This window comes from Salmo salar, chromosome ssa12 (assembly GCF_905237065.1).
Source record: "Salmo salar chromosome ssa12, Ssal_v3.1, whole genome shotgun sequence".
Classification (NCBI taxonomy): domain Eukaryota; kingdom Metazoa; phylum Chordata; class Actinopteri; order Salmoniformes; family Salmonidae; genus Salmo; species Salmo salar.
In genome coordinates, this window is record NC_059453.1 from 54,242,957 (window position 1) to 54,270,523 (window position 27,567).

At 42.5% G+C, this 27,567-nt stretch overlaps 2 protein-coding genes across 3 annotated transcripts; one reads left to right on the plus strand and one right to left on the minus strand.

Moving 5' to 3' along the window:
• Positions 1-1,015: 1,015 nt before the first annotated feature.
• Positions 1,016-9,955, plus strand: LOC100196684 (C->U-editing enzyme APOBEC-2). Its single transcript, XM_014131835.2, has 4 exons — positions 1,016-1,586; positions 4,354-4,578; positions 6,311-6,619; positions 9,183-9,955. Exons 1-3 carry the CDS (start codon positions 1,204-1,206, stop codon positions 6,612-6,614), a joined length of 912 nt encoding a protein of 303 aa, XP_013987310.1. The 5' UTR covers positions 1,016-1,203; the 3' UTR covers positions 6,615-6,619; positions 9,183-9,955.
• On the minus strand, positions 9,325-27,422 carry pth4 (parathyroid hormone 4). 2 transcript variants are annotated; one of them, XM_045691504.1, is made up of 3 exons: positions 26,738-27,422; positions 12,038-12,126; positions 9,325-11,733 (listed from the first exon to the last, which is right to left on the minus strand). In XM_045691504.1, the coding sequence occupies exons 2-3, from the start codon at positions 12,121-12,123 to the stop codon at positions 11,424-11,426; spliced, it is 396 nt and encodes a 131-aa protein (XP_045547460.1). In that variant the 5' UTR covers positions 12,124-12,126; positions 26,738-27,422; the 3' UTR covers positions 9,325-11,423. The 2 variants fall into 2 exon arrangements, with proteins under 2 accessions (XP_045547460.1, XP_013987314.1); XM_014131839.2 differs by having other exon boundaries at positions 9,325-11,736; positions 26,738-27,400.
• Between the last annotated feature and the right edge of the window lie 145 nt (positions 27,423-27,567).

The window sequence follows — 27,567 nt, forward strand, 5'->3', positions numbered from 1 at the left end:
CTGCCTAGTATGGCAACTGCTCGGCATCTGACCGTAAGGCGCGACAGAGGGTAGTGCGTATGGTCCAGTACATCACTGGGGTCAAGCTTCCTGCCATCCAGGACCTATATAATAGGTGTTGTCAGAGGAAAGCCCATAAAATTGTCAGACTCCATTCACCCAAGTCATACTATAGACTGTTTTCTCTGCTACCGCATGGCAAGCGATACCACAGCGCCAAGCCTAGGAGCAAAATGCTCCTCAACAGCTTCTAACACCAAGCCATAAGACTGCTGAACAATTAATCAAATGGCCACCGGACTATTACATTGAACCCCCCCCCCCCCTTTGTTTTGTACACTGCTGCTACTCGCTGTTTATTATCTACGACTTCAACCCTACCTACATGTACAAATTACCTTAACTAACCTGTACCCCCGCACACTGATTTGGTACCGGTACCCCCTGTATATGGCCTGTTGTTATGTTATTGTGTTACTTTTTATTATTTTTTACTTTAGTTTATTTGGTAAATATTTTCTTAACTCTTCTTGAACTGCACTGTTGGTTAAGGGCTTGTAAGTAAGCATTTCATGGTAAGGTCTACCCTTGTGACAAATAGATTTTGATTTGTTCCTAATGTGTTGTACACTCAGTGTACAAACCCGGCTCCCCACTTCCATCTTTTTAACCATCCCCCTGCAATAACAAACACATTAATCAAGGCTCTCATGTTACATCGTACAAAATAAATACCTATCAAGCCTTTGCCCCCCCTTGGGGTCCCTCCCTCCCTTTTCTCCTACCACAACAGAGGGGAATCGGGGGGGGGGGCATCAGGGGGGAGTCAGAGCCGATCCCCTCCCCCTGGGTCTTTTAATAGACCTGGCTGGACTTAGGGCAGCAGCTGCCGGAGTGTGTCTGCACCACCTCTCCCCTGTCCCTGTCTGTCCCCTTATCCTGCTTTTTCTCTCTCTCTCTCTCTCTCTCTCTCTCTCTCTCTCTCTCTCTCTCGTACCCCTCCTCTGTCTTTCTCTCACCCCCACTCCTATCTCTCTCTCTTTCTCTCTGCTATCCCCCTTCCTCTATCTCTCTGTAACTCTCCTGTCCTCGTTCCCCTATCTCTGCTTCAAACCCCAGACCCTTACCACCTCCCCTTCTCACACACACTCAACTGCACACTTCACAATCATACACAGGACTACCATTCCCGGACCAGTCACCATGGCCGACAAGAAGGGCGCTGCTGCCAGCAGCAAACTGGTGGCGAGGAAGAAAGAGAGGACGACAAAGACAGCGGTGACTCTGGAGGTCAAGAAAGAGGTCAAGAAGGAGGTCAAGACGGAGATGAAGACGGAGATGAAGACGGAGATGAAGACGGAGATGAAGAGGGAGGTGAAGAGGGAGGTGAAGTCGAGTGTAGTGAAGAAGGAGGGGAAGGTCCTGGCAGTGGGGGAGAAAGTGGAGGGGAACGGAGAGGTCCCAATGGAAGAGGGAGCAACAGCTAATGAAGACGTGGCTAACGTGGAAGCGGCGGCGGCTAAAGCTAACGGAGAAAATGGGGAGTACGAACCCATTGAGCTGCCCCCTTGGGAGATCATCGAAGGGTGGGTGACAACAGATACCATGTGTGTGTGTACTGTATGTCTGTTGTTGGCAGCTGGTTGGCTGTCATTCTCATTTCATTATACATAAAGTGCCATGGACTTGCCTTTCATGTCATTACTATTCAAGTCTTGTTTCCTACAATATAGCTGAGTAATTACATAGTAATTACCAAAGTACAGAGTAACTTACTACTGTACATAGCAGTTACTATGTTCACCTGAGTAATAATATAGTTGTTACCAAAGGTAGGCATAAAGAACTGAATGTAAAGTGTTGCCAAATGACCTTTAGAGGGATGGCGAGGGTTACTTTTCCTACTATGGAGAGAAATACCAACATGACAGTGGGAAATGGCTTTAGAACATCGTGAAACACTGAAAGACATTGTAGAACATTGTGGAATGTTCAACTCTGTTGAACACTGGAACGTTCACAGTGGTTTTGTTGTGACTGTCCATACGACTCAAGAGTGGCACTGCTGTCACAATGTTAACTAAGTGGTCAAATATTAGGTAGGAACATAGCCACTGACTTTAACCATAAAGTCAAATTAAATCCAAAATGAAGGCGTACTGTTTTGGATCGTTTCCAACCTATTGATAAGGCCAGACAGAAAATGTAGGGAAGTTCTCTTATCAATACCTTCACAGTGTTGTCTGAGAGCTTAAATATGCCTCCACCGATTTCATCTGGCCCAGTCATTGGTTAACCACCAGAGGCCTGGATTGTAAAGTTGCACAGTCATTGGTTGATCACCTGTGACTTGGTGTGTTAGCGTGGTGGGTCATGTTGCAGCAGTGAGGGGCTTGGTTCAGATATAGCTCTGGGGGATTTTTCCATTCTGAGTTGATCTGTGTTTGGGTTCCTGTTTAGGGTGGGATTTAAGGGTCTTGGTTTCGGAGGGGCCCAGGGCACGGAAATACCCTCTGATTTTGTTTTTATCACCCCTCCATCTGGTGGATCTGTTGTCATCCTTTGGGTGTGACTGTGTTGGAGGTTACATTTGTTAACACTGCAACAAATGAAATATATACAGCGCATATGTTGCGAAACCAAAGGGATAAAGTGTAATACTTTCCAGTCACCACCTTTGTATGGGTTTCAGCTATGTTTTTAATGTTTTTTTTTTACTTCAGATGTGTTGTCTTCTTGAAAGTGTCCTGAATTGGTTCAAACCAGCATGACAACATAAAAGGAACGCAATCAAAACCAGCACGACAACATTTAAGGAAGGAACAAGTGATAAGATAAGAGTCATTCTCCATATTTTTGGGACAGGGCCTCTGTGTCTGTGAGTGTCACGTCTGGTAGAGCCCAGCCTGACTAATAGGAGATCTGCTAGTCAAAGGGGATTAAGACTCCGTTATGAGATTGAAACACATGACCCTCTTAAAACAGGACAGGCCCAAACAACAACCCTCAGCCATTTCTGTGGACAGAGCCTACGCATTACTTAGTGATTACCGGTGTATTCACTTCGCAATTGACTCAAGATATCCATTAAAATCCTCCGTTAGACACACAAAATAGCTGACTCATAATCAAAACATTTGGACTGGGTCAGGTTTCCTGAATGCCTGTCATGATATGGACCTGCCTTCCAGAGAGGACTCCTGAAGAGCTGTGACATCTTGGGAAATAAATTATCGTAAAAGTTGTATGCACTTCTTCTAGTTTATGGTGAGGCACTAAAACTATTGTATTCAATAAGCGACTGTTCCCCTTCACCATCTGACTACATCACAATATACAATAGCGTAGATTATTACTAGACAGGGTTAAAGTGGAACAAATTTCGAAATTGATGAGCACAAATATGAGCTTTTTGCTCTTGATTTTGAGTTAGGGCTATGATAAATGTTAAGAACAGGGTTTTTGAATAGAGTTGTGTCCATAGCTAGATAGTGTAGTGCTGTACCTCTGTCCTGTCCAGTTAGTACCGACCACATACTGTACCAGTGGGATGATCTTGAGCACCTCGGGGCCACACAAAGCCCTGGACCGCCATGGTTAATGTTGAGGTGGGTCATTGAGTCAGAGGGCTAAAAATACAGAGCTGGCATTCCACGCTAAGCCACGCCAATGCCCTAAAATTAGTCCTGTGTACCCCGGTCTGTCTGATATAGGAGATAATATTTTATTATATATAGCTTTTTACCACTTTTCTCCCCAACTGCAACTCCCACACGGACTCAGGAGAGGCAAAGGTCGAGAGCCGCGCGTCCTCTGAAACACAACCCAACAAAGCTGCAGTGCTTCTAGACACAATGCCCACTTAACCATGAAGCCAACCTGTTGGAGGAAACACTGTACACCTGGCGACCATGTCAGTGTGCACTGCCACCAGCCCGCCACGGGAGTCACTGGTGCGCGATGGGACAATAACATCCCTGCCAGCCAAACGCTCCCCTAACCCGGATGACGCTGGGCCAATTCTGCACCACCCCATGGGTCACCCGGTCACAGCTGGCTGCGATAGAGCCTGGACTCGAACCCAGAATCTCTAGTGGCACAGCTAGCACTGTGATGCAGTGCCTTAGACCACTGCGCCACTCGGGAGGCCCTTATAGGAGTGATTCTGTAATGATAACTGTATAACATTTGTACTCTTAGAAGAAACACTTCGATATAATATACTATAACACAATTAAGTTTGGGTTGACAAAATGTTCCAAAGTTAAATAACCTTGAATGGAGAACTGAAGGTAGAGAACCCTTCTCCCATTTGTTAAATTAACCCCATCCCCATATTCCCTCTCCATCCAGGGACCGCATCGACCCGTTCCAATTCAAGTTCCAGTTCAAGAACGTGGAGTACTCGTCAGGTCGTAACAAGACGTTCCTGTGTTACCTGGTGGACAAGGGGAAGGCTGATGAAAGTCTGATGAGAGGTTACCTGGAGGATGAACACTCAGGAGCCCACGCTGAGCAGGCCTTCTTCCTCCAGACTCTCCCAGACTACGACCCTGCTGTCAAATACACTATTACCTGGTACGTACACTACCGGTCAAAAGTTTTAGAACTACTCATGCAAGGGTTTTTCTTTATTTTTACTATTTTCTACAATGTAGAATAATAGTGAAGACGTCAAAACTATGAAATAACATATGGAATCATGTAGTAACCAAAAAAGTGTTAAGAAAACTTCTGAAGCCTGCTAAATAATCATACAAATTATGGATATTAAACATTTAGATACATATGTGTCTTTTATCGGTTGAAAGCTTAAATTCTTGTTAATCTAACTGCACTGTCTGATTGACAGTAGCTATTACAGTGAAAACATGCCATGCGATTATTTGAGGATGGCACCCCACATCAAAATATTTTTCCACTGGCACAGGTTTCATAAATTCACAAATAGCGATTAAATATTCACTTACTTTTTGAAAATCTTCCTCTGATTTGTCAGAGCTATAACATGATGGTCATAACATGTTATATGTAGTGTCGTTTTGTTAGATACAATCCTTCTTTATATCCCAAAAAGTCAGTTTAGTTGTCGCCATCGATTTGAGTAATCCACTTGTTCAACATGCAGAGAAAGGAATTTGAAAATGTACCATTAAACTTTGTTTCAACAAGTCAAAATATGTTTCTATTTACTCCTCAGATACCCTAAAATCTAATCAAACTATAATATTTATTACGGAAAGAAGTATGTTCAATAGGAAACCGATTTTAGCAGGTGCACGCAAACACGCATTTCCAAGACTGTGTCCCTGTACTAAAACTGATATTTCTTATTCGTTTTGGAAGTTACAAGCCTGAAACCTTGAACATAGACTGCTGACACCCTGTGGAAGCCATAAGAATTGCATCCTGGGAGCTCATTTTCACTATGCCCTTGCCATTGTAAGAGCATGGTCTCTCTCAACAAAATTCTGGTTGTTTTTTCTTTGGATTTTCTCCTACCATATCTATTGTGTTATATTCTCCTACATTATTTTAACATTTCTACAAACTTCAAATAGTTTTCTTACCAATGGTACCAATTATATGCATATCCTGGCTTCACGGCCTGAGCAACAGGCAGTTCACTTTGGGCACGTCATTCAGGTGGAAATTGAGAAAAAAGGGGCCTAGCCCTAAGAAGCTTTATGAAAAACCCTTGAATGAGTAGATGTTCTAAAACGTTTGACCATTAGCTTACAGTATCTCTCGAATACGCTGTCACCTGATATGTATCTCTCAAATACACTGTAACCTGGGGCATATCTCTCAAATACACTGTAACCTGTGAAATATTGCTCAAATACACTGTAACCTGGGGCATATCTCTCAAATACACTGTAACCTGTGAAATATTGCTCAAATACTCTGTAACCTGGGACATATTTCTCAAATACACTGTAACTTGGGATATATCTACAGTATTAGCCGGTCAAATACACTGTAATCTGGGACATATCTCTCAAATACACTGTAACCTGGGACATATTGCTGAAATACATGGTCTCCTGGTACATATCTCTCAGACACATATCTGTGAAATACACCTGGTAACTATCGGCCAAACACACAGTCACCTGTTCCATATCTATCAAATATACCGTGACCTGTGAAATCTCTCTCAAATGCACTGTCACATCCGTACAGTATCTACGCAGAAAGCTGTGGCTCGTTTCACAGAAATTTAGCAGCACTTAATGCAACAATTAGAACCCTAACTATGACCTCATCATCTGTGCCTAATTCAACTTTACCTCCTCCCCTGTCCCAGGTACATGTCATCCAGTCCCTGTGCGGTCTGTGCAGCTAAGATCGCAGAGGCCCTTCAGGCCAGGAAGAGCATCAAGATGACTCTCTTCTCAGCCCGGCTGTTTGAGTGGGAGGATCAAGACATCCAGGCGGGGCTGAATGCTCTGTCTCAAGCAGGGTGCAAGCTGAGGATGATGAAACCCATGGACTTCACCTATGTCTGGGACACTTTTGTGGCGAATGACGACCTAACGTTCACCCCCTGGGAGGACTGCCAGGACAACTATGAGTACTACCACGAGAAACTGGCAGACATCATGCAGTGACTACAGTGAGTTAATGTAGTGTTACTGTAGTATGACTAGAGAATCTGGCTGATATCATGCAGTTATCGCTGTGAGTTACTGTGGTATTACTGTAGTACAGTGGTCACCAACTGGTCACCAACTGGTCGAACACGATCAACTGGTCGACCTTCAAGGCATTCCTAGTAGATCACCAAACATTTCTGTAGAAAAGCTCCCTTTGTTCTTCGTGTTGCACTGTTGGCGGTAGATGCACTTGATTCAGAAGCCCTGCACACCGGGTAGGCAAAGTGTTCCCATTTTGAACAATTTCATTTGTCTGAAAAGAAAAACTCTGTGGCTATCTGTGGCTAACTCCAGTGCACCTACTTTACTGGCCAATCGGATAGCTGAAATTACTGTGCATACCTACAGCTTCCACGACCCCATCCACAGCAAAGTGTGATGCTAGCCTACGTGAGATTTCATAATTGTCAAAGAATACAGCAAAGAGAGCCTGTCAAATATAGCAAAGAGCTGCAGTTTTTATGAGTGAGTTCATGTCTAAGTTTTATTCAACACTGTCAACACTGCTTTTATTCGACACTATTACAAAACATAAAAGACGCTTCTCTCTACTTCCACTCCCGCTGCAATGTATACGTAGCCAAGTGTATAGATAGCCCTGCGTTTCTATTATTAATAGCAGCTCGTCCTGTCTATTTTAATATCGAGGAGTATTTCACTTTCTCTGGTCATAGGAACAACATGAATTTGTGCCTGAGGCAGATGCAACTCGAGGTTCACCTTCAGGTGGAAGACTGTGTCCTCTCTCTAGCCAGTCTCACCGGAGGAAAGAGCAGGGACCGTGAGAGGCAGACCCTCTGCTGCTCTCTCCCACCACTGAGACTAATGCCATGTTCAAATTATTATATATATAATTTTTATTTAACTAGGCAAGTCAGTGAACAAATTCCTATTCACAATGACGGCCTACCCCAGCCAAACCCAGACAACGCTGGGCCAATTTGCGCCACCCTATGGGACTCCCAATCACAGCCAGATGTGATGCAGCCTGGATTCAAACCAGGGACTGTAGTGACACCTCTTGCACTGAGATGCAGTGCCTTAGATTGCTGCGCCACTCGAGAGCCCAGTTGGCAATTTGGAAATCTCAGACTTCCGACTTCAGTGCATTCAAGACATCTGGGAATTGACTGACCTGAAGTTGACTGTTGTCATGATTTGACTTCGTTTTTTCCCCCAGCTGTCTTGAAAGCACCATGACCATCAGACCAGGTACCATCAGACCAGTAAAATAAAAAAGCTAATTATCTGCAAATTATTTATATTTATGCTCAACTGTGCCTTGCAGCTTCTATACCAACTGATCTATTTTGTTATCAAATTTAATATGGTCTGAGAATAACAATATTGGCAGGCCAGGCATGTAGCCAATATGCTGTGATAATGTATTAGGCCTACCGCACAAACCTCATTCCTACAGAACTGTTTTTATTAAGTTAATGTTTAGGTTTAGGTTTTTAAGTTAGTTTTTTTTTATCTGAGTGGTAGAGCTCACCTTGCTTTTTGACTGCGAAAGTGATCTTGAAAGGTTGCTGAACACTGCTATAGTATAACTAGAGAAACTGACTGACATCATGCAGTGATCACAGTGAGTTACTGTAATATTACTGTAGTATAACTAAAGAGAAACTGACTGACATCATGCAGTGATCACAGTGAGTTACTGTAATATTACTGTAGTATAACTAAAGAGAAACTGGCTGACATCATGTAGTGATCACATTAGGTGGAGGGGAGAGGAACACACATATAGGCCATAGGCCAACATATGCACACTTATGCAGGCACAAATACACATGCCGGTATGCAGGGATGCACATAGTTGCATGCAGTCATTGATCTCAGAAATGTGTATTTTTCTCATGCAAAACCAGTGAGGGGCCAGACCAATGAAGCCAACGAGGATGACGCCAGAGAGAAAGACAAACAGATACAGTTACTGTTTTCCCCTGGCTGATCCACTGCTGCCTAATGGGGGCAGCTGCTAACATTTATGGGGAGATTGGAAGAGGCAGAGGAGAAAGGAAGAGACAGGGGAGGTGGGGAGGTATGGAGAGACAGGGGAGGTGGGGAAAAGTAGGGAAAGCAGGAAGGTAAGGAAAGGCAGGAAAAGACAGATCAGGTAGGGGCAGGGAGAGGCAGAGAGAGGCAGGGGGGATGCAGAGAGGTGCCTTGGGAGAGAGGCTGGGGATACAGGGGAAGGCAGGGGTATACATGGAGGCAGGGTGTCGATGAGCATTGAATGTTAGGGCCATGAGAAGGGATAGAAGAGTCATCAATCAGCCTCATAACCAGTCAGTGTGGGATTAGGGCCTGAAGACTTGAAGTTTAGCTTCAATCCTGGGGTTCTGATCCTCAGAGGATGCCTAAAGGTTAGTTAAAGTTCTGATAAGTCAACAGAGTGTGAAGTGTAGTATTCTTGTCTTCCGATGAAGCGATATCAATAACTTTTGAGTTGCTGTGGATTTCAATGCTCTCTCATTCCCTCCTCTCTCTCTCTTTTTCTCTCTCTGTCTCTGTCAGGAATACTGTTGGCCCAGAATTCTCCCATCACTTGCCACCTCCACCATCTCAGATCCTCAGTGATGTGTACAGGACTCAACCAGTTTGTGTGCTTGCGCATGTGCGTCAAGCCATCCTGCTGTGTATGCCTTTATGAAGCCAGTTCCAGACCACCTCCTCCACATGGAGCTCTCTGTCCCAGCTTCCACTCTCTATTCTGGGGTTGTCCTCACAGGACACATGGATCTGTGGATCAATCCTCAACATCAAGATAAGAGCTTTGCAATGACTATTGGTTATAATAAAAGTATAAGTTATTATTTTATTACAATTGAAGTTATAATAATTCATCCTTCTCCTTCTGTCCTGAAAGGACGTTTCATAACTGCACTAATGTTGAGTCTGTCATTCAGAGGACTAGAATGATATTCTATGTATGAATATTCATATAGATATTGTTAATGACAATACCCCAAACTGTTAAGTTCTAGAGAATTAACAGATATGTTTGTTATTAGGAGTAATTCAACATTTGTGAGTTATGATGAGATACGTTCAATATCTTTGTTTTACACGTTTTATTGTAGCAAAAAAAACATTAATGTTACTTGATGGTGTTCGTTTTCAATAGTGATTGAATGATCCAACATTTCTTACAGAAAGAATGAGTAGAGATTGTAGCGTCGCATGAGCACACGATTTCAACTTCAAGATTATATAGATCTGTCTGTAGAAATTGAAGCAAAGTACATTATTTATACACAGTGAAAATAAAGAAGTGTGGAGTTTTAAAAGTGTTATCTTTTTCTCATTTCTAAATCATTGTTAGCACAAAAAAAACGGACAATTTGGATTTGAAATAAATGTGGTTGACCCCTTTTTCTTGTTGTGACAACTAAAGCCATCTACTTTCCTTTAAATGATACATCCCCTGGTCTACAAGTTTCCACATAATCATCTCCACTAATAGGTTGAAAACCCAGTTAGAATCCATGGAACTCAGAGCAGAAATCCTTGGCTGTTGAGTTATCTAGACAAAAGCCTAGCTCCAGCCGACTTTTAAGAGGACTGCCTCTAGTCTCCCGATGGGACAAACGAGCGCCAATCAGCCACTATTCACAGATTAGAGGGGTTCCAGATTAGAGTGGTTCTATAATAGAGTGGTTCTATTAAAAGACTGTGGAATGTTCATCACACAATATTTACAGCACTGATACACTGGGAACATGTGAACGACCATCAGAGACAGGGGAGTCAAAGCAATCTGCAGATATTTCTGGGTCTTGGTTAATAAAGACATTTAACAGAACATTAGAGTAAATTAAGAATCAATTAAAAATGATTGCGATCATCGTCAAGCGGATAAAGAAAAAGTATTTTGAGACGACCATGCATTGTTGCATACAGCACTAGTTGACATTTACAGTACATCTTCACAGAGATCCAACCTGATCTCAGAGCATTTAGTATTATTCTGCATGTAAATCCGAGTCACTCCATTTAGTATGATATGCTACCTTTCATATTGTATGTATTCATTTGTGGATGTCCATCACCCATTTCATATGATTTGTTACAAATTAAAATTCATATTATGTGTTACGAATTTACAGAACCTACAATATGTTATGAATTTGAAAAACATACAATATGTTTATCATTTTCAAAATGTATGATAAGTTACGAATTCTAACTAGGTATCTAACGTTAGGTAGCTGGCTAAAGTTAGCTAGAATAGGGGTTGAGGTTAGGGGTTAGGGTTACGTTTAGGACTTAGGTCAAAGGGTTAAGGTTATAGTTAGGGTTAGGTTTAGCTAAAAGGGTTAAGGTTAGGGGAACGATCAGCTAAAAGGGTTAGGGGAAGGGTTAGCTAACATGCTAAGTAGCTAAAAAGTAGTAAGTAGTTGAAAAGTTGCTAATCAGCAAAAATGCTCAAGTTGTCCTTGATGACATTCAAACACGCAACCTTAAGGTTGCTAGACATTCGCATTATACGCCCACCCACCCTACTTTAGTTCATTTGAGTGTCCCGGATTTGCATTTACTATGTTACATCTAGTCTATGAGACCAGGCTGAGAGATCTAATGGGTGAAAAACATGTAAAAAATAGCAGGCTCAAAGCAGATAGCCATGAATAAAAGTCATGGTCTGTTTTACTTTCATGTGCAGACTTTTAGTAGGCTAACATACTCATTGAAAATCAAAGCAGCGACACAGAATGCGAAATAGAGATGGTTCTGGGAGTTGAGGAGTTGCGGGGTCTATGGTTCCCCCTCAGAGAGGTCCATGAGGTTGGGGCTGAAGAAGTTTTTCATAAGTCTCTCCAGTGACCCCTTGTGGTTGTTGCTGGCCTCCCCAGATTGTGAGCCAGCAGAGTGTGGTTTGAGGGCAGGGGAGAGGCCCGGGGTGTAGCCTGGGATGGGGTTCAGTGCGGTGCGGGGAAGCAGGGAGGAGGAGCGGGTCTGGGCGGTGTGGAGCCCCTCCATGGCACTGGACAACCAGATGAGTCTCTTCAGGCTCTGGATGGTCCTGCCACGGTCATGCATCAGCTGGTGCTCCGTTACCGCTCGCCTGCTGGAGTGGAGAGGAGGGGAGGAGTGGAGAGGAGTAGAGGAAAGGAGAGAAGAGGAGGGGTGAGGGGCAGAGAATATATGTATTATTAAGCAGGGAGGGAGAGGAGTACAGTAATGTCTTCTGAAAATAATGTGATAGAAAGATGATAAAGGAGGAGAGACAAGGAGGAGAGAGCTGCAGTGTGTAGTTTGCTCGCAACAAATACAAGGTGTGAAAAATAGACTTCAGGAACTTTCAGCATGTTCAAAAGTATTAAAAAAAACAATAAAGGAATAAACCTTAAGAGGAACCAGAGACTTACCTTTCATTCTCCTGACAGTGACCGACTGTGAAGACGACAAGAACCATGACAGCAACCGACTGCACATGCTTTTGGGATACCAGCATCGTCTGCAGAGATGAAACGTTCACAACAACTTCATGTAATTCCTCAAAACTCACTGGGGCCATTCTTGCGAACATTAGAAAAAGTTTCATTTGAAACGTTTTCTGCCTGTCAAAATGCGAGTCAGCCAATTAAAATCGTTGATGTAGTTGCACGTGATCAAACGCTACATATTAGCTGTTCCCATTACATAACCTGGCACATGTATCCCCATGCTAACCTGAGCAGTGACAGTGATTATTTCCTGTAACAAATTCTGCATCCTTGACTAGTGTAATGGGTTGAAGACAAAGCGAAAACAGGTTTTTAGAAAGGTTTGCAAAAAAAACAGAAATACCTTCTTTACATATGTATTCAGGCCCTTTGTTATGAGACTCTAAATTGAGCTCAGGTGCATCCATTTTCCATTGATCATCCTTGAGATGTTTCTACAACTTGATTGGAGTCCACCTGTGGTCAATTCAATTGATTGGGCATGATCTGGAAAGGCACACACATAGGCTGTCTATATAAGGTCCCACAGTTGACAGTGCGTGTCAGAGCAAAAACCAAGACATGAGGTTGAAGGCATTGTCTTTAGAGCCCCCGAGACAGGATTGTGTCAAGGCACAGATCTGGGGAAGGGTACCAAAACATTTCTGCAGCATTGAAGGTCTACAAGAACACAGTGGCCATCATTCTTAAATGGAAGAAGTTTGGAACCACCAAGTCTCTTCCTAGAGCTGGCCGCCCAGCCAAACTGAACAATCGGGTCTTTACGGTAAAGTGGCCAGATGGAAGCCAGTCCTCAGTAAAAGGCATATGACAGCCAGCTTGAAGTTTGCCAAAAGCCACCTCTGGTCTGATGAAACCAAGATAGAACTCTTTGGCCTGAATGCCAAGTGTCACGTTTGGAGGAAACGTGGTACCATCCCTAAGGTGAAGCATGGTGGTGACAGCATCATGCAGTCGGGATGTTTTTCAGTGGCATGGACTGGGAGACTAGTCAGGATCAAGGGAAAGATGAACAGAGCAAAGTACAGAGAGATCCTTGATGAAAACCAGCTCCAGAGTGCTCAGGACCTCAGACTGGGGCAAAGGTTTACCTTCCAACAGGGCAACAACCCTAAGCGCACAGCCAAGACAACGCAGGAGTGGCTTCGGGACAAGTCCCTGAATGTCCTTGAGTGGCCCATCCAAAGCCCGGACTTGAACCTGATCTAACATCTCTGGGGAGACCTGAAAATAGCTGTGCAGCAATGTTCCCCATCCAACCTGACAGAGCTTGTGAGGATCTGCAGAAAATAATGGGAGAAACTCCCCAAATACAGGTGTGCCAAGCTTGTAGCTTCATACCCAAGAAGACTCAAGGCTGTAATCTTTGCCAAAGGTGCTTCAACAAAGTATTGAGTAAAGGGTCAGATACTTATGTAAATATGATATTTCCGTTTTGACTTTGTTATTATGGGGTATTGTGTGTAGATTGATTGGGAAAAACAATGTAATCCATTTTTTTTAAATAGGCTGTAACGTAACAAAATGTGGAAAAAGTCAAGGGGTCTGAATACTTTTCGAATGCACTGTATTGTGTATATTTATATATAGATATACATATCTATATATATATTTTTTTTTATTTACCTCATGTTAATTTTAGTGCTAAATGGATATTGATTACTGCATTGTTGGGTTTGGAGCTTGCAATTAAGGCATTTCACTGTACTTGTGAACTTGACATTTTAAAACGTATCTGGAAAGCTGCAATTCATTTTATGATACCTGAACATACTGCAGAATAATTCAAAGCCATTTGCAAAATTTGCAAACAGTAAGTTGGATGCTTACCAAAAACAACTTTGAACCTCTTTGTTCATCTGAGGGCAAGTGTTCTTGTTTCAAACACACTATGCCATCTTTAAAGAGATAGGTTACTTAGAATACAAAGTAACATGATTTTCAACCTACCTTAGCTGTAGTCAGGGCCGGATTACCAAACGGGGGCCCCACCTCAAGGGGGCCCACAACCCCCGCCCCCCCCAAAAATGTGTCGGGGGGGCCCCAGATGGCATATGCTAGCAAAATGTATAGAATTACAGGATTACAACTTTCTCAACTGCATGGCAAAATGTGTAGAAGAACCAAAAATGTGCTTTAAAATGGCAAAATTCTCTCTCAGCCTCCTGTCATAATGTGAACAAAAGCATGAGGTGAGCTATGAAACAACACAATTTTTTCTGCCCAAAGGTAAAAAGTGTAGAATTGCAGGATATTAGCTTTTTCTTAAAAAAAAAGGTCTGTGCCCCGGGGCCTCAAATGCTGTAGTCCGGCACTGGCAGTAGTTGATTTAAGCAGGCAGTCACCCTTTCAACACTTAATAGCCATATTTTGTTACTGTTAGCATTCTCAGTAACACTTTACACTTTACATTGCTATGCAATTACCAAAGTATTATATAACAATGAGCTGACAGTACAAAAGGAACAGTGACTGTAATAACTCCATTATTATGCAATTTCCAAAGTCCTATGTCACAATGTTTCTATTGTAATCAAAGTTACTACACATGTATAAGAACATTATGTCAAGTGTTAGTGTATTACCTTTGTCTCACTCATTATGAAAATATATCTGTTAGTCATTTTGAAGCTGTAAAAGTGGTCTGTACTAGTGTTGAGATGATTCCATTTCCCTCATGTATTGTGCTTATGATCATACACTTAGACTAATTCAACTAACTGTTGTAGTTTTTGGTAGCCATCAATTACACCGTTTTCTCATTCAAATAACTGAAATATATTCAAAATATTTTCAAATATTATTTGATTTTCTGAGACCTGTATTTGAATATAATTTTTTGGGTTGCCTTTTAGTTAACTTTATATAAACTACTGTATTGGTCAGTGGCGATTTTAGCATGTAAAACTTTGTGGGGATTTTTTGAGTTTTTTTGATGCACACCAGCAAAGCCACTACACTACACAACATACCACTAAACAATACATTAATTGCACTATAATGGTGACAAACCGTGCCTAAAAACTGTTAGGGCCTACATAAAACTGTCCTAACAGCAGTCCCAACACCTTACCACTGCTACACCTGGCTTTCAGCGGAGCCTTGTCTGGCAGCGAAACAGTTAATTCAGCCTCATTTACTTCCTGGCATATTACATAATTTATGCAGCAGCATACACTACACTTTTGGACTCACCTTGTTTTGCTGTGCTCACTTGAACAGGAAGGTGTGTTGGCGGTCCTTCGTGGGCAAATTTTGTCATCAAACTTTGTCATCAAAGTCTGGCATTCTCTGGATTTATGGTGCTTTCAGGACAACTGGGAACTCTGAAAAAAACAGGGTTGACTCATGATGACGTCAGTGATCTTCAGGTCGGAGCTCGAGAAAGAGGCCTATAGTTCCCGACTTGCAATTCCGAGTTGGATGACTGTTCAAGAAGAATTTTCCCAGTGGGAGCTCATTTTTTTTCGAGTTCCCAGTTATCTTGAACTCACTGAAGTCTGAGATTTCCAGTAGTTCTGAGCACGGCAGAAGTCATGCTGGATTGACAGCATGGCCAATGTTGAATGTTTATCCTTTTAAGCTTGGAGAAGTGACCCTTAAACCCAGACTTGGACCACACACCCACTCCACTGAATAGCAGGCTAGTGATTGCTTTGCAATGCTTGTAGTTAGCCACTGATTCCTTCCAAACCACTCATTGTTGAATTTGCGATTTCCAACTTGTTGTGTATTGTTTGTGTCCAATGGCCGATGAGCACCGATACATTTGATCTATTATTTCTCTTCATAAGACAAGAAATTAAAAGGATTTGCCAGTAGATTGCCTTGATTCATGATGATGAATGCTAGCTAAGATGTGATTTTGAAAGTATGATATCCAATCAAAGATACTGTAGATATGTGATTTTACCTTATTTTATCTGTGGCCAATGACTTTGAGCCTTCTTGGATGGGCATTTTTGAGCTCTAACCATAGATTTTGTGGTGACGTAGTGTTCCCATGAGTGACATAACACTGAGCCAATCACAGCGCAACTATAGAACATTACCAACCCCTAGGCTCTGTAATTTCCACTGGCTGCACCACCACCACAGAAAGCACTAAGCTAGGCTGAAACACCTGCATTTTGGAGATTCCTTATTCAAGAAAGAAAAAAAGAGACCATGTTTGTATGCAGCTTTATTAAGTCAATGATTTAATATATTTTTTTTACATTATTTGCAAACTGATTAATGCCAAAATAACATGCAAAACAGGCACTAAAAATAGATATCTATATTTTAGCTAAACAGGTTTGGCTCAAAACAGGTGCTCTGACCCACCTGCCCTTGATGACGGGTCGTTACTGGTATTGGTGCATTTTGATTTTGTGTGCGGCCCTGGGTTGGCCTTGGTTTTAGGGAGCCTCTGAAGCCTGGTGTGCGCTGTGGTGTTTGGGTGAGTGGGATTGAGATGCGCTAAGGAACGGTACTTGGCACGGTTGTGTCCATAATGGCGGTGCCCGCTGACATCACAGTGTGTGTGGCGTGTAGCCTGGCAGCTGGATAAGTATGTGTGTCAGGTTGGAGGTGTCACTGCCTTGAGGGAAGTTGGAGGTGGATGTTGCTGAGAAGAGTGCTTCTCTGTTACGGAGCTTATGGCTGCCTCAGTGACAGTACATGGTTGAGCATAGAGGGACTGGGTTCTTCGTTTCGGTTCGGCTGTGGGGTGCAGGCCGAGAAATGGCCCATGCCATCAGTGTAACCAATGAGCGCGTAACAGCCGCTACATGGTCAATCTGACATTGTCTGTGGTGGCCGTGTAGCATTTAATGAGATGCGGTCTCCGCATGAAGTCAGAGCATTCTTACCTCTTGTGTTTCGCATAGCTGTTGTGAAGGGAGTTGTCAAGGAAGTGAGTTTGTGTTTATACAGAACCTACCGCCCTCATCTACCATCAACCAATCATGTCGATGCTGAGCTATACGGACCGCTCCGCACTGTTACAAAATTTGGGAGGCACATGAAGAGTCAGTACGAAGCACGAACCCTAAGTACAGAGCCTCCAGATCGCATTTCCAGAGCAAGCATAACTTGGCTTCAAGTTGCTGACGAGGAGCTCCAGTAAGTAGGCCTATTATTGATAACATTTGGCAACTGATCCTATGCACCAAGTATTTTTTTAAATATAATTATGAAGATGAAAAATTATCTATGAAGAGAACTGTGCCAGGGCGCACGAGTGAGTAGGGTATGATGTATTATAGAGTCTGGCGAGCTACAGTACCAGTCAAAGGTTTGGACACACCTGCTCATTCAAAGGTTTTTCTTTATTTTTACAATTTTCTACATTGTAGAATATTAGTGAAGATTTCAAAGCTATGAAATAACATATATGGAATCATGTAGTAACCAAAAAAATGTTAAACAAATCGATTTTATATTTGAGATTCTTCAAGTAGCCACCCTTTGCCTTGATGACAGCTTTGCACACTCTTGGCATTCTCTCAACCAGCTTCATGAGGTAGTCACCTGGAATGCATTTCAATTAACAGATGTGCCTTGTTAAAAGTTAATTTGTGGAATTTCTTTCCTTCTTAATGCGTTAGAGCCAATCAGTTATGTGACCAGGTAAGGTTGGGATACAGAAGATAGCCCTATTTGGTAAAAGACCAAGTCCATATTATGGCAAGAACAGCTCAAATAAGCAAAGAGAAACGACAGTCCATCATTACTTTAAGCCACGAAGGTCAGTCAATCCGGAAAATTTCAAGAACTTTTAAAGTTTCTTCAAGTGCAGTCACAAAAATCATCAAGTGCTATGATGAAACTGGCTCTCATGAAGACCGCCACAGAGAAGGAGACCCAGAGTTACCTCTGCTGCAAAGGATAGGTTCATTAGTTACCAGCTTCAGAAATTGCAGCCAAAATAAATACTTCACAGAGTTCAAGTAACAGACACATCTCAACATCAACTGTTTAGAGGAGACAGCGTGAATCAGGCCTTCATGGTCGAATTTCTACAAAGAAACCACTACTAAAGGACACCAGTAAAAAGAAGAGGCTTGCTTGGGCCAAGAAACACGAGCAGTGGACATTAGACCACAGGAAATCTGTCCTTTGGTCTGATGAGCCCAAATTTTAGATCTTTGGTTCCAACCACCGTGTCTTTGTGAGATGCAGAGCAGGTTCATTAACCTCTATGGGCTAGGTGGGACGCAAGCGTCCCACCCGTGGTGCACTCCATCAACAGCAGGTGCATTTCAAGAGCGGCAAATTTGAATCCAAATAAATGTAAAAATTCAAATTTTTCAAACATACAACTATTTTACACCCTTTGAAAGATAAACATCTCCTTAATCTAACCACGTTTTATGATTTCAAAAAGGTTTTACGGCGAAAGCATAAATTTAGAGTATGTTAGGACAGTACATTTACAAGAGTTGTGTGTAATGTTTTGTCAATTCAAAGACAGGGTCACCAAAACCATAAAACCAGCTAAAATGATGCACTAACCTTTTACAATCTCCATCAGATGACACTCCTAGGACATTATGTTAGACAATGCATGCATTTTTAGTTCTATCAAGTTCATATTTATATCCAAAAACAGCGTTTTACTATGGCATTGATGTTGAGGAAATCGTTTCCCTCCAATAACCTGCAGTCAAGTCAGCACCACAAATTAAATAATTAAAATTAGAAAACATTGGTAAAATATTATATTGTCATTTAAAGAATTATAGATTTACATCTCTTGAACGCAATCAACTTGCCAGATTTAAAAATAACCTTACTGGGAAATCACACTTTGCAATAATCTGAGCACTGCGCCCAGAAAAATACGCGTTGCGATACAGACTAGCCGTCATGTTGGGGAGATCTAAAATCGAAAATACTATGTAAATAATCCATTACCTTTGATTCTCTTCATCAGATGTCACTTCCAGGTATCACAGGTCCATAACGAATGTAGTTTTGTTCAAAAAAGCTCATCATTTATGTCCAAAAATCTCCGTCTTGTTAGCACATGATCTAAGCCCGCCGGACTTCACTTCATGAACGAGGGGAAAAAAATATATTTACGTTCGTTCAAACATGTCAAACGTTGTATAGCATAAATCATTAGGGCCTTTTTAACCAGAACATGAATAATATTCAAGGTGGACGAATGCATTCTCTTTTATAACGTATTGGAACGAGGGTACCCAACATGAACTCGCGCGCCAGGTGTCTAATGGGCCATCATCGTTCCATGGCTCTTGTTCGGTCAGATCTCCCTCCAGAAGACTCAAAACACTTTGTAAAGGCTGGTGACATCTAGTGGAAGCAATAGGAAATGCCAAAATATTCCTCAGCCCCTGTGTTTTTCAATGGCATAGGTTTAAAGGTAATACAACACATCAGGTATCCACTTCCTGTCAGAAAATGTCTCAGGGTTTTGCCTGCCAAATGAGTTCTGTTATACTCACAGACACCATTCAAACAGTTTTAGAAACTTTAGAGTGTTTTCTATCCATATATAATAAGTATATGCATATTCTAGTTACTGGGTAGGATTAGTAACCAGATTAAATCGGGTACATTTTTTTATCCAGCCGTGCAAATACTGCCCCCTAGCCCCAACAGGTTAAAACCTGTTGGGGCTAGGGGGCAGTATTGAGAATTTTGAAAGAAATATGTGCCCATTTTTAACTGCCTCCTACACCACCTCAGAAGCTAGGATATGCATATTATTAACATATTTGGATAGAAAACACTCTGAATTTTCTACAACTGTTTGAATGGTGTCTGTAAGTATAACAGAACTCATATGACAGTCAAAACCCTGAGACAATTTCTAACAGGAAGTGTGTATCTGATGTGTTGAATAACTTTTAAGCCTATGCCATTGAAACACACAGGGACTTATTAATCATTGAGCACTTCTTACGCCATCCACTAGATGTCACCAGTCTTTACAAAGTGGTTTGAGTCTTCTACTGTGAAAACTGACCGAACAAGAGACTTGGAATGTTGGTCATAAGCGGATGGCCGATACTACTCTGGCGCGCGAGTGCATGTTTGGGTACTCTCGTTCCAATACGTTTTAAAAGAGAATGCAATCATCCGCCTTGAATATTATTGAAGTTCTGATTGAAAAAGGCCCTAATGATTTATGCTATACAACGTTTGACATGTTTGAACGAACGTAAATATTTTTTTTCCCTCTTTGGTGAAGACAAGTCCGGCGGGCGTCGTTCATGTTTTTGAGTAGCCTACAGGATGCTCTAACAACACGGAGCTTTTTGGACACAAATTATGAGCTTTTTCGACAAAACTACATTTGTTATGGACCTGGGAATCCTGGAAGTGCCTTCTGATGAAGATAATTTTTTCACGAGATGTTAATCTATAATTCTTTGAATGACAATATAATATTTTACCAATGTTTTTGAATAGTAATTATTTAATTTGTTGTGCTGATTGTCTGGCGGTATTGGAGGGAAAATATTTCCTCGACATCAACGCCATAGTAAAACGCTGTTTTTGGATATAAATATGAACTTGATAGAACAAAAAATGCATGTATTGTCTAACATAATGTCCTAGGAGTGTCATCTGATGAAGATTGTCAAAGGTTAGTGCAGAATTTAAGCTGGTTTTCTGCTTTTGGTGACGCCTGTCTTTGCATTGACAAAACATTACACACAGCTATTTTCAATGTACTGTCCTAACATAATCTAACTTTATGCTTTCGCAGTAAAGCCTTTTTGAAATCGGACAACGTGGTTAGATTAAAGAGATGTTTATCTTTCAAAGGGTGTAAGATAGTTGTATGTTTGAGAAATTTGAATTATGACATTTAATTGTTTTAAAATTTGGCGCCCTTGATATTTCACCTGCTGTTGATAGGGTGTACCAGGGGTGGGACGCTTGCGCCCATAGAAGTTAACGGATTAGCTCGGCATGTGTGGTTCCCACCGTGAAGCATGGAGGAGGAGGTGTGGTGGTGTGGGGGTGCTTTGCTGGTGACACTGTCTGTGATTTATTTAGAATTCAAGGCACACTTAACCAGCATGGCTACCACAGCATTTTGCAGTGATGCGCCATCCCATCTAGTTTGCGCTCAGTGGGACTATCAATTGATTTTCAACAGGACAATGACCCAACACACTTCCAGGCTGTGTAAGGGCTATATGACCAAGAAGGAGAGTGATGGAGTGCTGCATCAGATGATCTGGCCTCCACAATCACCCGACCTCAACCCAATTGAGATGAGGATGAGTTGGACTGCAGAGTGAAGGAAAAGCAGCCAACAAGTGCTCAGCATACAGTATGTGGGAACTCCTTCAAGACTGTTGGAAAAGCATTCCAGGTGAAGCTAGTTGAGAGAATGCCAAGAATGTGCAAAATTGTCATCAAGGCAAAGGGTGGCTACTTTGAAGAATCTCAAATATAAAATATATTTTGATTTGTTTAACACTTTTTTGGTTACTACATGATTCCATGTGTTATTTCATAGTTTTGAAGTCTTCACTATTATTCTGTAGAAAATAGTACAAATAAATAAAAACCCTTGAATGAGTAGGTGTGTCAACTTTTGACTGGTACTGTATATGTTTATGGTCCCCAAGTGAACTGACTGGTGATGAGAAGCTGGAGAAAATATGAAGAAACAAGAAGTTGACGAGATTACATCCCTTTTTGCTCTGTCTTTTTGATATTGTCACGTCCTGACCAGTTGAGGGTGTAGTTGGGTCAGGATGTGGCAGAAGGGAGTGTGTGTTTTTTATTGTTTCATTGATTTTGCCGTGTGACTTCCAATCAGGCACAGCTGTAGAGGGTTGTGGTTGATTGGGAGTCACACATAAGTTGCCTACGTTTCCTTTGTGTTTCGTGGGTAATTGTTCTTGTCATTGTGGTTGCACCTGACAGGACTGTGTTGGCTGTCAGTTTTGTTGTTTTTGTGAATTGCATAGTGTTCGTTGAATTAAATATGACGAACCCTAACTCCGCCGCATTTTGGTCCACTTCTTCCTCAGACAGCCGTTACAGAATTACCCACCAAACCAGGACCAAGCGGCGGAAGAGGAAGGAGCAGCAGGAGTACAGCGTGATGGACCAATGGACTTGGGAACAGATCCTGGACGGAGAGGGACCATGGACTCAGGCTGGGGATCATCGCCTCCCGCAGTGGGAGATTGAAGCGGCGAGAGCGGAGAGGCGCTATTACGAGGAGAGAGAGCGCAACGAGCGCGAGAGGCAGCCCCAATAAAAAAAAATTGGGGGGGGGCACACGGGACAGTCGGTGGAACTGAGATCGGAACCAGAGCCAGTCGGGATGACATTGGAGGTGAGCGAGGGATACGAGGCAGAGACTGTGACGGGGTTAATGGGGAAATTAAGAGAGAGAGAGAGAGAGATGAGAGAGCTGCTAGTGTGGTGCATAAAGTACGGCATTCGCCCTAATGAGCGTGTCGTGGGAATGATGTCACCTGAGGCAGCTCTCCATACTCGTCCTGAGGTGCGTGCTGGTTGTCTGGTAAAGACTGTGCCTGCGCCCAGAAACAGGCCTCCTGCATGTCTTCCCAGCCCTGCACGTCCTGTGCCTAAGCCCAGAACCAGGCCTCCTGCATGTCTTCCCATCCTGGTCAAGCCCGTGTCTCCTCCACGGACCAGTCCTCCAGTGGGTCTCTCCACCCTGGTCCCTCCTGTGCCACCTCCTCAAACCAGGCCTCCAGCGGGTCTTCCCAGACTGGTGAGTCCAGGGCCTGCGCCCAGAGCCAGGCCTCCGTTATGTCTCCCCAGCCTGGTGAATCCTGAGCCGGAGCTGCCAGAGTGGCCAGACTGCCCGGAGTGGCCAGACTGCCCGGAGCTGCCAGAGTGGCCAGACTGCCCGGAGCTGCCAGAGTGGCCAGACTGCCCCTCCTGTCCTCCGGCCCAGCCCGAGTGGCCCTCCTGTCCTCCGGCCCAGCCCGAGTGGCCCTCCTGTCTTCCGGCCCAGCCCGAGTGGCCCTCCTGTCTTCCGGCCCAGCCCGAGTGACCCTCCTGTCCTCCGGCCCAGCCCGAGTGACCCTCCTGTCCTCCGGCCCAGCCCGAGTGGTCCGTCTGCCAGGGTCAGCCCGAGTGGCCCGTCTGCCCGGCGCAGCTATCGGCGCCACCGAAGTGTGCGACGCCGAAGGTGGAGCGAGGTTCACGTCCTGCACCTGAGCCACCTCCAGGATAAGTGGGTTGGGGAGGGAGGGTGTAGCACAGTGCCGTCGTTGACGGCAGCCACCCTCCCTTCCCTCCCCTTTTTTTTGTTTAGGGGATTTTTTTTGGTTTGTTGTCGTTTTTTTCCGTTTTTTTCTGTGTTTTGTGTAGGTGCATTCGGGGTATGCACCTTTGAGGGGGGGGTACTGTCACGTCCTGACCAGTTGAGGGTGTAGTTGGGTCAGGATGTGGCAGAAGGGAGTGTGTGTTTTTTATTGTTTCATTGATTTTGGCCGTGTGACTTCCAATCAGGCACAGCTGTAGAGGGTTGTGGTTGATTGGGAGTCACACATAAGTTGCCTACGTTTCCTTTGTGTTTCGTGGGTAATTGTTCTTGTCATTGTGGTTGCACCTGACAGGACTGTGTTGGCTGTCAGTTTTGTTGTTTTTGTGAATTGCATAGTGTTCGTTGAATTAAATATGACGAACCCTAACTCCGCCGCATTTTGGTCCACTTCTTCCTCAGACAGCCGTTACAGATATTTACTATCCCGTAAGTATCTCGAGTGTGCCTTTTGCATGTTATTTGTTGCCCAAAACTTTATTTATAGTGTGTTTTTGCATTATTACCCTTTACCCTTATTTTATCCTTATTTCTTGCAGAGATTTTGAGTAGATTGCTTTTTTTGACTTTGTGTCGAATATGAGGACACATTCCAAAATTAGGGTGGAAGGGATTGAAGTTTGTTCTGGTTCTTGAACACAGCCTCCTGCGTCTGTCAGTCACAGGTGCACCTCATTCTAATAATAAAAATATATAAGTCGATAGATGCGCCTGTGGCCCGTGAGTCAAACAGTGACATCATTTTGGATATTGAATAGCTCCCGATGTGTTTATGCTAGAGCCTTACCGTTTGTTGGAGTGGCTGCAGCTCAATCACCTTTCTGCCATTGCAAAGACTGAGCATGACATGGGGATTGTGAAAGCAGTGTTTTTCTACACGTGAGAGGATCCGGACAAGAAAATTGTCACAATCGTCTATAGAATCTGAACCGTTTGAGCTACAAACTAATAAGTCACCAATATCGAAAGGTATTCAGGGGAGTCATCTGAAGGTAACCCATTAAATGGCACAAAGTGCATGGGGGTAAAAAGTGCCACAAATAAAGTTACCCAACATGGGTCTAAAACATTTTTTTTTCTGAGTTTTCATATACCTCAGATATAGGACAGACACTTTAAAATCTTATTCCTAAGGATTTATTTTCAGTTTTTCCATGTACAAATGTGATATTCAATGTGTTTCTATGGGCTACAGCAGTAAAGGCCAAATTCAATGTTTCATAATTTATGTCCTTAAAATCAAATGGCAAAATGATCCATTTTATGACCATCTTCCAACAATTACATATGTTAGCTTCATTGATAAAAGGCTTAGACCTACAGGGGCTGTTGGTATAAAAGCTGTGATTTTCTTTTGTTTCAGGGGCTCCCCTAACATTGTAAAGACTGGCATGTCATGGGAGGATGGGAGCAGTGACCATGGTGTAGCTCAAATGGAGGAGTTTAATGTTCGATGGCAAGAGTGCACGTCTCCATTGGTGCCGCTCTCTATCTCCCTTGACGTGCCCTCCTGGATTGTTGGTATGCATGTTTTGTATGTTGGCCAGTTCAACAGAACTTAAACGTGATACCTTGATTATTGAATGATGATGATGATGATGATGATGATATTGATGATGGTATAACTCTGATTCCTTGGCCAGAAGATTCTGTGCAGAGTGCTAAGCGCTGAAGACGATTGTTCTAGTCTAAGCTTTCTATTAGTCCTATTGTGAATCAAATCTATATTTGTGTATTATACCTGGCCTGTTTATTCCCATGCTCTACTCCTGATTTGAAGAACTTGTGTTGAAGTTAAGTCCTGATGACTTCCTGCTCGTGTATAACAAAGGCGGTGTAGTATTGGCTACAGGATAAGAGCGTCTGCTAAATGACGTAAATGTAAATGAATAGATATTTAGGTGTAAATCCCCCGCGTTACACTAGGCTACTACTAAAATTAGACAAAATTCTAAAAGGCATGTTTTCACATATGACAAAATCACAAGTTTTTGCTAAACTGTTTCGCACACATCCATGTGCTTTAATGAAAAAAACAAAGGTCTATACAACATTTAAGTTTATCGTACATCATTAACCGTGGGTTTGAGCCCCCCCTCACATCAGGCATTTTTTTTTGAAGGAAAACACTTCACTTCTGGTCCTCGATGCTCGATTCAAATAACCTATATATGACTAAGTGGATGATTATAATAATGGATATAACATGTTGTATATGTAATTGTAGGCCTAAACGTCTACGTAATATAGCCTATAGTACAGATGGTCATTTATGTAGCGTTGCCAGTAGCCTATGTGTTGGTCTGCAAGAGGGACTCCAGCAAGAAGGTCCTCATTAAATGTATTTGTAATCTTCATTTACAAGGTTTTGGCGGCACTTCTCTTCTCAACACACTAACACAAGAAAGAATTAAATACATATGTGAGTTTTGAACCCATGCCACAATCTGCAATAATTTCAAAGAGCAAGGCACTCTGTACAGAGCGCTGTTTGAGAAGTCAGTCAAGCACGCCTAATCTCATTGTTTTGATTATCACAACGTGCCGTTGGACGTCTGTTAAGGGTGCTTTCGTGAACGAATGTTGGATCAGGTCCAACTATGCCAACAATTTTATTTGGCTGATATGAAATTTGAACCGGATATAATCACGGCCAGCTGTGCAGGTTAGCACAGAGCTCTGTTGGGAATAGCTAACAAATATATTTGATCACGTGCCACTACGTCAACAATTGTAATTAGCTGATGCACATTTTGAGATGGAGAAAAAGTTTAAACTTAAACTTTTTCTAATGTTCGCAAGCGTGGCCCAATAATTTTTTTTTTATCTGCATCCTACTGTATCTCTGTCTCTATCTGCATATTCCTTTGAAAACGAGCAACATTTTCGGTGTTCTAATGTTAATCCATCGTTTAGGTGTTAATCTGTTCATCATCAATCAAACTCTCAGAAAACACAAAAAAAAAATACATGTTGACTTTTAGTAATTACCAACTGGAGTAATACAGAGTTTGCTTGCATAGCCCTTGGAGAACCCACAGTTTGGGAAACCCCTTTTTTAATAAAATTATGTCATGCAGATATACATGGTAATAACAGATACTGTGAAATAATGTTGAAATGTAATGATAACAGACTTGACACATTTAAAATGAGTTACCAAAGTAATTACTACATAGTTACTCAATTCACACTTCACGACATAATGTATGATACATTCCTGAAACTAAGTTATTACAAACGCCCGGAAATCAAGAATCTCTAGTCAGTAATGGTCAATTCTAATTCGATCTCCAGCCAGTTTACCTGTGGGAAATTAGAAGGTATTAAGGTGTACTTACATAGTCCCTGATACAGCTATAGTCTTCCCTGATTCCTCAGACTCTTACTGTATTAGCCCCCAGATAGGGTGACATTAACCTTTTATACCTCTCCCTGACACACGCCTGCACACACACCATAGCTGACCTCACACATACACCCACACTCACACCCCTCGTTAATTAGGCTACACAGTCACGCACACACACACACGTCACACTGCTAAAGATAAAATGTCACTCCGTTTTTTTCCCCCTTCCTCAAATAGAGACACAGATCATTCTCTGCCATTGATATGCTAATATGCAGTATGTTCAAATCGCCAAGTCAATGTAGGCATAAACTCCAATCCCAAAATGGATTTTCAAAGCTTTTTGTCTAGTGTCTATACGCTTTCGACTGGTGTTTTTCCCAGAAGAGGTAGGGATGTGAGGGGAAAACGTGCAATTCATCAGATTATTTGTATCAGTATAATTGAATTCCTCTGATGTTCAGGATTTGGGGTTTGGATAGCTTTCATCAGTTGAGGTATTGTCTACATTGTCTGGTTTAATGACAGGTAGGAGGAAAAGAGGATTTATCAGCATTGTCCAACAATTTCTCTCAAAGACAATTTTGAAAGACCATTAAATGAAAAGAGAGCGCTTTGAATAGGGGTGCTTGTCATTCCAATGCATACCAAAATCAATCTTATTTACAGTGTTTGTGAAGTACAAGACAAAGGCTATTCAGCAACATCTTGATGCTTTGGGTCCTTGGGTATTGTGAGGAGCATTCGGATTCAACTTGAGTGTCAGTCAACAAACTGTAGCACAAGCATGAAGAAACAGAGAAGAGACTTTGAGTGGGC